The sequence below is a fragment of the Girardinichthys multiradiatus genome, chromosome X (genome assembly GCF_021462225.1).
Source record: "Girardinichthys multiradiatus isolate DD_20200921_A chromosome X, DD_fGirMul_XY1, whole genome shotgun sequence".
In the NCBI taxonomy this organism is placed as follows: Eukaryota; Metazoa; Chordata; class Actinopteri; order Cyprinodontiformes; family Goodeidae; genus Girardinichthys; species Girardinichthys multiradiatus.
Genome location: NC_061817.1, coordinates 34,791,340 through 34,804,821, shown reverse-complemented (window position 1 = coordinate 34,804,821; position 13,482 = coordinate 34,791,340). Strand labels below are relative to the sequence as shown.

Here is a 13,482-nt window from a genome sequence, read left to right as displayed (position 1 = left end):
AATACTGCACTAAATGCCACATCCTCCTTCACAGAACAAGCATCTCTTACCTTTTAAAAAAGGGTTCGTCCATTTTTGCCCCCTGCTGCCATCAAATCCACTCCTTACACTGAGATACAGTTGGGAAATAATCCTCTGCAAAAAGGTGCAGTCTTCCTCCTTAATGTCAGATAGCATGAGGGTCCCATCAGATGGAGTCAATGAGGGTGAAGCCGTTTTATGGGCCAGGTCATTTCCTGTTGACGCTTACAGAGGTCATTTTGTGGCATGTTGAATCTGCCCAATGAAATCAGCGTCATGTACAAATGAAAAAAGTCACTTCTCAGTTATTTGTGGGCACTAGCAGTAACAATAACAGTAATAATGATAGCATAATAACATTAATGTCATTTCATATCTTTAAGATCTGAAATTATTTGTTATTCAATGTCCTAGGATTTTTTCTTTATTATCTGAAACACCATTTTAGATGCAGAGTAATGCATGGATGACAAATATAGCTAAATTTGTTATCATTATTACTGTCATGATTATTACTAATACCAGAGTGCCACTATATGAATAAAACATTAAAAGCTCCTGTTGTGTTTCATGGTTTTGCAGCAGAGAGTAAAAGATCTCCCATCTCAAAGGACCCTGTTTCTGGGGAAAACAGTTGTGGCTACAAAAAAATTCAAGACCAAAATAATTTCTTTTTCATCACTTTGTCAGGTTTGCTTTGTAGCTCCGCTCTTTCACGTGTATCCAGAAGAAGAGCAGTCAGTCGCCTTTCTTTTCGGAAGTTCGGAAAAGTTGTGACAGGACTTGGGCTAGTTTTCAAAATTGTTTATATATATATATATATATATATATATATATATATATATATATATATATAGATATATATATATATATATATATATTCTTCAGTTGTCGTAGTGGTCACTCATTAGCTTCATAATTATTTATTTGAATGAAAATATATTTACGGTATATATAATATGCGTCTTCAGTTCTTTTTATATATCTCTCTAATTCTTGTCCTTTATTTCTTCACGATATTTCCACTCTTCCAAAGAAGACAGTAACCAGTAAAGTGTAAAATAAAAAAAACTGATAAAGAGAGGAGCAAAATCACTTTTTGTTGTTCCGATATTCCAATCAGTCTGGCTGCTCTGCTCTTATTTCGCCTCATCCGTGTTTTCCTGAAAACCTGGGAAAGCTCCACTTCGCTCACACAAATCATTGTTTGTTATTCTCTGCCTTTGCCAAACACTAATCTGACAACATGTTCAATGGCCAATATTATGTCTCCCTCCAAATATATACACTGAATGCATCTGGAAATATATGAAGCAATCTGTATACATCCTTGAAGGGTTCACTGCACGTGTGCATTGTTCATCTCTGTCCGCTGAGAGAAAAGGCTTAATCTTGAGCTTTGGCAAAGACCATATCAAGCTGCACACAATGAGTAATTCTGACATCTGGGACTGTGCGAATGCTGTTGGTGGGATTGGTCTACTGTCTCCTTTTGTCTTACTATCTGGTAGCAAAGGGCCACCACAAAATAAAGGTTATGTATATCCTTTCTGAAATTTGTCCATAAGGACATTGGGCTACAATCACTTTCAAATAGTCACTTGCTCATTCTCTTTAGCATCGACTCTGTCTTTCTTCAGACGTCTACCTTTTTTTAGATTTGAGTCTCTTGCACATTTTCCTTTGAGCCACTCTTAAAAAGTAGTGGCTCGTTCTGGCCTTTTCCCATCAGGCCTTTCAGAGAACTGTGTAGACCCAATTGAGGCAAGCCTACGGTGGAGGGCAGAGTGCCACCAGTGGACATCCCTCCACCAGTGCTGGGTGGAACCTGGGAGCAGGATATGCTCTGTGACTGAGAGCACGGCGAGGGGTTGTTGTTGTTGAGGCCCACACCTGACCCTGTGCCCATTCCCAGGCCCATCATGTTGCTGTTGAAGTGATGTGTTTTGTAGTAGTGGTTGAGGTGCTCTGATCGAGCCAGGTTGGGTAGGTTCACAATCTCTGGATGGTGCAACCTGAGACTCTGGCCCCCTCCCATTCCACTTCCTGCGCTTTGTGTTACAGTGGAACCTCCGGATATTCCACTGCCCCGCCCACTGGCCCCGGGCCCTAGTTCATCCTCCACATTGATGATCTCAATGGCACGTGCAGGACCATGATGTTTGTGCAGCTGATGCTGCTTCCTCAGCTTGTAGAACACCACCAGCATCACTGCTGCCATAAAGGTGATAGCTACGAAGCAGCCAATGATGATCTTGGTGGTCTTCATCACGTCATCCAGGCCAGAGAAGCCTGGCTCCGTGAACGGCACAGTGAAAGTAGGTAGGGTTGCTAGTGCAGAGGAGGATGAACAGCCAAGAGTCCGAGGGGATTCGGTGGTAGGAACTACTTCTGACAACAGGTCAGACGGAATGGGAATGGTGGTCTCATCAATGGCAACCTGTGCATAATCATTAGCTCCTCCATTATCGGTTTCCACAGTAACAGTTGTAAAAAAGGTGTAGTTGACACTGGCATCAGCAGCAGTAACATTGAGGACAGCAGTAGCAGTGGTGTTTCCAGCAGCATTAGTAACCATGCAGGTGTACTGGCCTGTATCTCTCAAGGTGACATTTGTGAAGTTCAGTGTGCCATCATGCAGAACAGATATCCGCACCCGGTAAGACCCATGGGTCATTAGCGTGCCGTTGGGCGTAATCCAGTTAACGGAGGTTGTAGAAGTACTTGTGCGACACTTCAGCTCAGCAGCCATCCCTTCAGTGACGTTGAGGTCAGTAGGAGGCTCCACAATGACAGGAGCAAAGCAGGTGAAATGACTCTGGTCAAGTTCTCCGATGTACTTGCCCTTCAGGACTGGAGGAGCATGGCAGCGGGCACAGCAGGTGGTGTTGCTGGGTACCGTTTCCTTCAACCACCAACTAAGCCAAAGTACATCACAGTTGCAGACCCAAGGATTATGATTGAGGTGCACCCTCTCCAGCTGGTGAAGGGGTGTGAAAAGATCATGAGGCAGGGAATGCAGGGAATTATGGGACAGATTGAGCTCCTCCAGGCTTTTTAGGTCATCAAAAGCATTGCGCTCAATGACAGAAACCTGTGAGTGCATTAGCCACAGCTTCCGAAGAGACACCAGTCCTTGGAAGGATCCAGGACGAATAATCTCCAAACGGTTCCCTGACAACTCCAGTTCTTCCAAGCGCAGAAGGGGAGTCAGTTTGGGAATGTCTTTGAGCCCACACATACCCAGATTCAGGTACCGTAGATTGACGAGGCCAACAAAGGCTGCATCAGAGATGTATTCCAACTTTTTGAGCTCCCCCAGGTCCAAGCGACGCAGGGAGGGCACACGGTTGAAGGCATAACTCGGGAGGGTCTCAATGGGGTTGTTGCGCAGCCACAGCTCTCGTAGCTTGCTGAGGTAATCAAAGGCCTGTGTTGGCACCAACGTGAGCCGGTTGTCAAAGAGCTCCAGCGTGTTGAGGTTGGGGAGGCCATTGAATGCTCCGATTTCAATCTGTCGTATCTGATTCTTGGAAAGCTGGAGGATTTCAAGGTGTCTCAGCTGCTTGAAGGTGTCAGATCTGATGACCTGGAGGGGTAGATGAGATGAGAATTACTGGAAAATATATGGGTGGGTCCATGTAATTTACAAAGATAGTTATCAAAAATTATAAAAATCAATGTTTTTGGTTGCCAAACAAGACAACTGAGTAAATTATTATTTAACATAAACAGAAACATGGTGGAATTTGCTGTATGTGGGTTTGTATACTTGAGGTTAGATTTAAATAATTTTAGAACCTGGTGAAGACCATCCATCCCTCCCTCCCTCCCTCCCTCCCGATGTCCAATCCGAGAAGTAAACATGGTTCAGTATTAACGTCTCTGTCTGCACAACTTGAGGGAAAAAAAAGAAAGCTCATGTGATGAGGAAGCATGGATCTGAAAAGTCATCAACTTTGTCCACAGCATTGAAACTGATTCAAAGTAAGCTAACATGTAGCATGAGGTCTTTGGAAGAAGCTGCTTTGTCTATTTTGCATCTTTCTGTATTCTATATAATAACAAACCAAGAGAAGGAGGTCCGGGGTTCTTACATCTGTTGCACTCATATCCTGTTCTCAGAAAAGCAGCAAAAAACAGATGCATAAAAGACTGTTTAAATGGGCTGTGTTATTATTAGTGTTAGCTGTACAAGAATCTGTTCTCTATGATGAACATGAACAAAACAGCACACCGAAGTGATATATTAGCAACTTTCCAACATTAGCAGCAGCTGCAGTAAAGGGGTTTGTTTTAGGACTTGATCATATGTAATGAGCTGTATTTTGTTTAGCAAAATCTCTTTTTTTTTAGTCTGTCACAATAATCATACACATGCAAACATGTCCTTTCAAAGCTTGAATATGTTCAAACATGACCACTTTGGTCATGGCTCCACTATTAGACGAAGCTTAACGTGTGGATGCAGCTAGTGTGTGTTTAACATGGAATTACTTACCAACAGACAGGGAATTAAGACAAATGTGGCTGAAAAATCAAATTTTTTAAGCGAAGGCCTGACTGCCTTCTCAACCAAAAACAGAACATTCTTACCTAAGAATAGTGAAATACACAACTACGTGCTCTCAATGATTTAAAAGCATAAAAATGCCACATCCAGATCAAATTAAACCATATTATTCCCCCCATAAATATACGTAATAAACATACGTAAAAAGAGGATATTTCTTCAGGTCATCTGCCCAATCTTTGCTTTTTGAGAGATAGATGTCTCACATGTAAAAATGTTACCCACTAACAGAGTACATGTGACGCATGGGGTTGAGGCATTAAGGGGATTTATAAAAAAGTTATTTTTTACTTTTATGAAGGAACATCAGTCCAGTTTAGTCTGCAAGGAATTTCATGCTTTAGTTTTCACTAAATTAATCTGTTTATCCCATATTGTGCTTTAGTTTTTCTACTCCTTTGTGTTTACTGGTGGAAAACTATTTCAGCATGTGCTGTTAGAACAACCAGTTTTAGCTGACTTTAAATGTATCTCACTATTTATGACAGAAGTTTAATTCTTGATTTTTCTCCACATTTTTTTCCCTATTTAGACAATAAAACCTACTGTTTTCATTTTCTTTACACAAGTTAAAAATGTTTCCTCTCTGAAATATATGGACTTGTGTTTTTTTATTTCATGTGTGCCTCTGGACAGTAACTGAACCCCCGCTGACCGGCTTCATCGTAACTCGTGCCCAGCCAGGCGACCCATTTGTCAGGCAGCTGCCACCACACACAAACTTGACCTTTGTGTAGTGCATGTGCAAAAGGTCAGGCATTGCTCAGTGCTCACACAGCAACAACGTCATCATGGATAAACTTCACAAGCCTTCGCCTGAGGAGGAATCAACATAAGAGTACTTAAGCAGAATATGCAAAACTGCATCGCTACAAAGATTAAATCTAAAGTTTTGATTGTGATTCATGAATTTAAAGAAAATGTCCTCTTTACATAATTATATAAGCAAAGCAGGTTTCTTTGTTTTTTATATTTATCTTTGATATGTGACTAAGAAGCTAGAAACTTAAACATTTGTACTGTTTTTCGTTTGATTTTCAACTTCTTAAACAATATTGTTTTAGCTTCAGTCCAATAAGGAGAACCTTTATGGAGCTAAATTGGGGCCATAAAGTTTGTTCAAAAGAAAAAAAATTTGAACCCGAAAAATAAAAGTTTGTTCAAAAGAAAAAAATTTGAACTTGAAAAATTATTTTGAACCTCCCCCCCAAAAAAATTTGAAAACTGGAAAAAAAGTTTTGCAACTGAAAAAAAACAAAACAGATGTGAAACTGGAAAAAAAAAGTTCAAAACTACTTTTCAGATTCAAGTTTTTTTTCGAACTTGCAGATTTTTTTTTTCGACTTCAAACTTTTGGCCCTGTTTTGGCATGGGGGGTGAGGAATCATCAGCTCAACACAGCAGCTGAACAACATATTCCCAGCTGTTGCATTCAGGGACCGTGGGAACTGGAAATGTCTGTAATACATCATTGATATTCTATATATATGTGATTGGTTTTGAAAGATAACATGCTTCACCGATAGAAGCAGCTTACATGAATACACGACGCGCATCTCAGAGGAGAAAATATGATCTTGACAGATTTGCACAGCATTTTAAGTCCGTGTTGGATATTTCCCATGCTCTCAACATAAAGTAAAAGAACCGCCAGACTAAGCAGCAGGAATGAAGCCAGATGCAAAACGAGCCAGTATTTTCCGAATATCCTTGCATAATTAAGCCTGGACTTGTTTTCACATGGACTGGACTTGGGGTGCATTTTTGATTAAAACGCGTTTGGTCTCCATTTAGTGAAGTGACTCACAGGCAGGGTCAAACTGGCATACGGGGCAACCGAGGAAATCCCCAGTGGACCGCTGGCTTAGGCATTTCTTATTTTGTGAATGTTTAGTTTTTAATAACCGCCTTTCACAGACGCAGGGTGCTGGGCCGGTGATTCAGCTCGTGGGCTGCACAGACGCAGGGCGAGCGCGGCATCAAGTACGGAAGAGGCAACAGTTTCTGCGGCGCTGATATTTTTCTGGACCATTGTGTCCTAAACTATGCCATATCAACCTGTTAGGGAAAACCTTTATTTATATGACTCATAGCAGTTTTTCCCATTTATACCATAATGATATAAAGCATAAGTTCTAATGTTTCCTTTTTGTTACAATAGGACAAGAATGCTCCTCGACACACATTACAAGGATAAATGGCCCAAGGTTTGTCATGAATGACCTGTGGCCGGGGCACTGGGTTTGATGGTGGAGCAGGCTGTAACTGGTTTGATTAGAATGCAGCAGCACACTTAGATTAAGGATGGACACCCACTATTAAACAACTTACCAGATAGACACACCAATGGTGACACATAGTCTACTGATAAACACTGAGGGAGGGCACATCCATTGCATCGGAGTGCCAGATATAAAACTACATGTGACCTTCTATCGAGGCTCTTCCTCATCCTTTCACAGACGCTACAGTCCAAGACGAACCTCGGCGCTGATCTCTGTAATCATTCCTCTGCCTAATTTAGATTAGAGGAACTGAAAGTTAGAAACTGTTTGAGAGTCATTTGTTTAAGAGTCAGTGTTAGATAGAGTGTGATCGCTTCTAGGGACCAAAGATCGGAGAAACTCCGAGAGGTCTGACCGCCAACAGGGTGCGGTAGCTCAGACAAACCTCTCCTCTGCTCCAGTCAGGCAGATCAGCTCTGCTGCGCACTGGCGAACAGCTGATCTGTAACACATGACCATGTGCTGCAGGGCGGCCAGCTGAGCTGACAATGAAGGGCAGAGATCAGAAAAAAAAAAGCCCGGGCTAATAAAACAAGCAGTGGCACTATATATATATATATATATATATATATATATATATATACCACTAAGCCAGCGGTCCACTGGGGATTTCTCCGGTTGCCCCGTATGCCAGTTTGCCTGGCTGTGAGTCACTTCACTAAATGGAGACCAAGAGCGTTTTAATCAAAAATGCACCAGAAACCGAAACCCGAGTCCAGTCCATATGAAAACAAGTCCAGGCTCAGTTATGCAAGGATATTCAGGAAAATACTGGCTCGTTTTGCATCTGGTTTCATGGTTTCATACCGTCGCTTAGTCTGGTGGTTCTTTTGCTTCATGTTGAGAGCATGGGAAATCTCCAACACGGACTTAAAATGCTGTGCAAATCTGTCAAGATCATATTTTCTCCTCTGAGATGCGTATTCATGTAAGCTGCTTCTATCGGTGAAGCATGTTATCTTTCAAAACCAATCACATATATATAGAATATCGATGACGTATTACAGATATTTCCAGCTCCCACGGTCTTTGAATGCAACAGCTGGGAATATGTTGTTCAGCCAGTGTGTTGAGCTGTCAGTCATGACTCAGCATCCCGTGATCTGAAGCCCCGCCCCCCACGCCAAAACAGAGACAAAAGTTTGAAGTCGAAAAAAAACTTGAAAAGTAGTTTTGATCTTGTTTTTTTACAGTTCCACATCTGTTTTTTTTTTTTTCAGTTGCAAAACTTTTTTTTCCAGTTTTCAAATTTTTTGGGGGAGGTCCAAAATAATTTTTCAGGTTCAAATATTTTTCTTTTGAACAAACTTTTATTTTTTAGGTACAAATTGTTTTCTTCTGAACACACTTTTATTCTTCAGGTTTAAATTTTTTTTGTTTGAACAAACTTATTTTTCTGGTTCAAATATTTTTCTTTTGAACAAACTTTTATTTTTTATGTCCAAATTGTTTTCTTCTGAACAAACTTTTATTTTTCAGGTTTAAATTTTTTTTGTGTGAACAAACTTTATGGCCCCAATTTAGCTCCATAAACCTTTGTTGAACATGAATAAAGTAGCTTGCAGAGGGTTTTTATTAATCTTCTTAATGCTGATGAATAATGAGGCAATAAAATCCAAATCAATACAATCTCGCTTCAAAAGAGCACTTCACCTTGTTTTAAAGATTACAGACAAATTAAGTTTCATTATTTGCTTTTCTCGCATTAAAACTGTACTTAGACACAGTAAATCAGACCTCCTAGCATGTCAGCTGAAGAGGAGTGACAGTGACCATGTCAGCCCTTCCTCCCCTCAGCCCACACATGGGTTAATTGTGGCCATTAATTTACACTGAGTAGGTGTGTCCAAACCTTTGCAGGTTCAGAAAAAACAAAACAAACTTTGAGCTACAAATAGAAAACTGAGGGCGAAGAAGTCAGCAGTCTCAAAATAAACACAGCATCACATTGCAGTCAATAAGAGAAAGGACCAAACAAACCTTTAAAACTCGATATTTTGGTTTTAAATAAGATTCTTTATAAAGCTTACTCTGCCTGAACTTTTTCACATGTTGTCACGATACAGTATAACCAGAAACTGCAGTGGATTTTATTGGAATTTTATGAGAGACCACCACAAAGTTATGACATGGATGGGAAATACAGTAAATAATCTAAAAAGTGCGGACTGAATTTGCATTCAGTCCCCCTGACTCAATACTGTGATGAACCCCTTCTTCACTGCAGTTACAGCTGCAAGTCATTTGGGGAATGTCTTTACAAGCTTTGCACTTCTAGTGACTGAAATCTGCCAAGTTTAAGCTTTGCAAAAAGCTCAGACTTTCAGTTTTTATGTTTTTTAGGATTTAGGTCTGGGCCATTTTAATACGTGAATGTGTCTAAATCATTCTATTGTAGCTCTGGATGAAAGTTTACGGATGTTTTTCTGACATTTCTATCACAGTTTAAAGTCTTCTGCAGCCTCCAACACGTTTTCTTCCACCCTGTATTTAGCTTCATCCATCTTCCCAGAAACTCTGACCAGCTTCCCTAATTCTGTAAAAGAAACCCCCAGAGCATGATGCCAACTCTACCATGTTTCACAGTGTTTACAGTTCAGGCTGATCTGAAGTGTTAGTTTTTCTCTGCACACATATTTTTGCATGTAAAAAAAATTTTTATTTTGGTCTCATCTGACCTGTGAACCTTCTTCTACATGACTTGTGGCAGTTGCGTGCATAACTAATATATTTCGTGTCGACAAATTTTCCCCCCTGAGCTGTTAATTTTTGCAGCTCCTCCGTGGTTGCCTATATAGCAAACATTCTAATTGCCAGGCCTGTGAGTTTAGGTGGACATCCATGTGTTGTAGGTCTGCAGCTGGTCCACCCTCTGTCCATGTTCAGATGATGGATTGAACAGAGTTCTGTGAGATGTTCGGTGCTTGGGGCATTGTTTTTGGGCCTGACTCTGCTTTATACACAACTTTCTCCCTGTCCTGTCTGCTATGTTCCTTGGTCTTCATTATGCTGCTTCTTCACAAATGTTCTCTAACAAACCTCTGACACCAGAACCAGAACAGCTGGACTTTTACTGAGATTAAATTACAAACAGTTAGATTTGATGAACATATTTCATTTAGGAGTATCAGTGTTAAATACAACTGAAAGCCACACTTTTCAGATTTTGATGTGTAAAATACAGATTTTACTATTTTCTATTCACTTTATAGTTTAAGTCCCAATAAAATACAAGGAGGTCTGCAGTTGTAACATGAAATGGGGGGAAAAAAAGAGTGTGAATACATTTGCAAGGCACAGTACATTGATATTCTGCCACACAGTGAAAATAAATCGCTGAAGAATATCTAAAACCTGGAGTCCACTTTATTGTAAATCTAACAATGACAGAAATATTTAGTTGCTCAGTTGACAAACAGTCTCATTAAAACCACTTGTTCAGTGGACAGAACACGTAGAGGAATACCAGTTAGCTGTGTTTCTTCCTAGATGGAGGCCATTAAGATATGTTAAATTCTTAAATAACATCAGTCTGACCAAGATAATCTTTTCAAGTTTATTAAATTTTTTCCATTTAACTGGGGCTCAGTTTCACTGAAACTGTGTTTCTCAAACTGACTTTCCTTGACACGTTCTATCCTTTAGTAAAGCAAAACCTCTTCCTTCTCTGTCTGGTCGAAAAATGAACTTTACCGTCGATGCTTTTCATTCCTCATAGTCCTGTCATACGCTGGTGGAAAGGTATGGAGTAAATGGACTCACTGTATCAGAATCTGTTGCCTTAGCAACAATATTGGTTTGATTGAGTTACATAGAACGCTTTAAGGTCTAGGGCCCTGTTCACGCTAACACAGATGTTTCAATTTCTTGCTGAGTTTGCATCTTGCATCCATGTGAAAACAGAGCAAATCATATGTCTCTGCAGTGACAAAGTTTGCCCACATTTATGGCATTATGCATGCCTTTAGACAAAAGTTTGCTCAGATTTACTTATATTTATATAAATACAGCCAGCATAAAACATTCTAAAAGAACAGAGCTGTTTGCTCAATTTTGTGCAGTTAATAAAACAAATTACCTATCAGGCTTTCTGTAACAAAGCAGAATGATTACCTTAATAAATACTTAAAGGTTTTAATTTTTTATTTGTTATTATTCTCTGATGCTGTGCTAAATCACACATAAAAACACAATAACTTAGCTGTGATGAGAATTTGAAAGAGATAGAAAAAATAACCTAAAAATAATGAGTCATGTAAATAATGCACATTGGTCTATGAGGTTAAATTACATATTCAACCTGCCTGCCATAAACCTCATTTGGGCAAGTTCCAGTTTAGGTCTATATGTAACCCTGATTTAGATATTCTGTCTGTTCAGACCAAATTTAGACTGAATAGTTTTACTCTTAGAAACTTCTAAGAGTAAAACTATTCAGAAAAAAAGAAATCCCAAGGAATCAATAAAAATTTATGATTTTGTTTATGTAGATATGCTGTGTCAATAAACTTCCTCTCCACCACCAAGGCAGATCAGGAGTTTAGTAATTAATTAATCCATTAATTCATAAAATTATTTTAAAGAGCCTATTGTAAAGGAATTACTTAAATGTGTTGCACACCAATAATTTGAGTCATGCAGCTCAACTGGTTAAAACAGAATATGCATTTTGACAACAGGACATGTCATATTGGACACACAGGACACTGTTCAAATACCGAACTACATACAATAGCTTGGAAAACTATTTGCACAATTAACCCCTATTCAAAGTCCTTAGTCACCTTTTATTCTTTATAAGCAGCCAACTCTATGATATTTATAGTTTAATAATAATAATAATAATAATAATAATAATAATAATGATAATAATACATTATTGTTCTTCTTCTTATTATTATCCTCATTATTATTATTATTATTATTATTATTATATAATTTTCATTAGAATAAATTATAATATTCATATTATAATAATGTATTGGTGCACTTTTAATAATGTACTCATATATTACTGTTTTATTGTATATGCCATTATCATTACTATTATAACTTGTTATTAGGAGAATTATATTATTGTTATTATTGGTTATATAATTCTCATAAATAGGTACTTAACATTTAACACACTGTTTTTTAAAGGGTTTCACATTTACCCCTTAAATATTCCTTTATGGCAAATTAAACTGCAGTTATTATCATTAGAACTAAATGTAAATAAGTGGTTTGATTTATTTTTAAAGGTATCAAAATGAATTTTGTACTGGGTGTGCTCTCTCTTAATTTTTGTCTTAGTAATGACCAATATTAAAAACAAAAATGGACAGGTATTATTATGAATGAAAACTATTCAGCAAAATCAACTGTATATAAATATTGGTGCTTCTTTGATCCAGAAACGTTAAACTAAACTAGGCATACATGTATTTTTCACCTGTCCAGGTGCGCATGTGCACACAGATGGCGTTCTCTGTCCGTCTGCTGTGTTCAATTCTTGCGTATTTTAGTCCTTCAGCAGGAAGCTTGTGATAGCGCACCCAAACGTAACAAATGGAGCAATGTCATCAGTAATTGCGGGGAGCAGTGTGGAGCAACAAAGCTCACGTGCGATCAGAGAAATTAATGAAGAAGAAGAAGACAATGACAGACATGGCGGAACTTCTTCTTCCACATCCTAGGTTGCATTTAATGGTCTCTCTTTGACCATCTCAGTCTACGGTGGGGCCTGTTTTATGCCTCTGTCTGAGAATGTACATTATAACGACATCCTCCAACATCGTCATGTTTGCTATTATCTGAAACTTGCCTCTGAATTTGGAAGCTAACTCAGACCTGCCCTCTAGTGGCTACGTTGCCTAATGGTGCGTTCACACCGAAAGTGGATTCTGCGATAGGAGCGGCCAATTTACATGTTATCCCTATGTAGAGGCGCGTTCAGGAGCGGAGCGGCGCGAGGCGGTGCGAAGGAGACAAAGGACGCGGTGCGAAAGGCGCGCCGAGCGCAGCGGGAGCCGAGCGAGAGCGATGGACGAGTAGAAAAATCTGAACTTTTTCCTAAATTTGCGTCGCGTCAACCAATCAGGAACTGGATGTGGCTATAACGTAGGGTGAAAGACCGCAGCGGAGAAGAAGCGGTTTTCAGTGAAGATGGAGGACCAGATCATAGTGGCGGTGTGCAGCAAGCCAGAGTTGTATGACTCAACTAAATACTTTTACTGAGACAAGTACAGAAAGGACCTGGCCTGGTTATGTTTAGGCACAAATGTCTTATATTTAGGAGATGTGGACATTAAAAATCGGCTGTTTTTTTATTGAGCTGAGATTTATTTACTCACCGAAGACAGACGGACAGGCGTTCAGCAGCGGAGATTCAGCGCCGGTAGTTGGTGTCCCGGAGGCCGATTCGTCTCCTAACGCGGGAGAGCAGATCTTCGAACTGGTCCCTGGATAGACGGAAGTACCGCTGAAATCGACCGTCATCCAGATGCAGCTCCTGGAGTAGGTGGTAGTAATCTCTGAACTGTTTCCGTCCCTGAAGAATCTGGTGAACCCAAGGACGTCAATGTTTTTCGGCTCTCCACAGGTAAATACCGTAATTAGGTC

The 13,482-nt window shown here is 39.6% G+C and overlaps 1 protein-coding gene across 2 annotated transcripts in view; it reads right to left on the bottom strand.

The window, feature by feature from the left end:
* Window positions 1-562: 562 nt before the first annotated feature.
* LOC124863508 (leucine-rich repeat-containing protein 4B-like) overlaps window positions 563-13,482 on the bottom strand; it is a 72,410-nt gene continuing 59,490 nt past the window's right edge. For both annotated transcript variants that reach the window (XM_047357899.1, XM_047357901.1), the window contains exon 3: window positions 563-3,610. In XM_047357899.1, coding sequence (XP_047213855.1) covers window positions 1,676-3,610 — 1,935 coding nt within the window. In that variant the 3' untranslated portion in view covers window positions 563-1,675. The remainder of the gene's footprint in view (window positions 3,611-13,482) is intronic.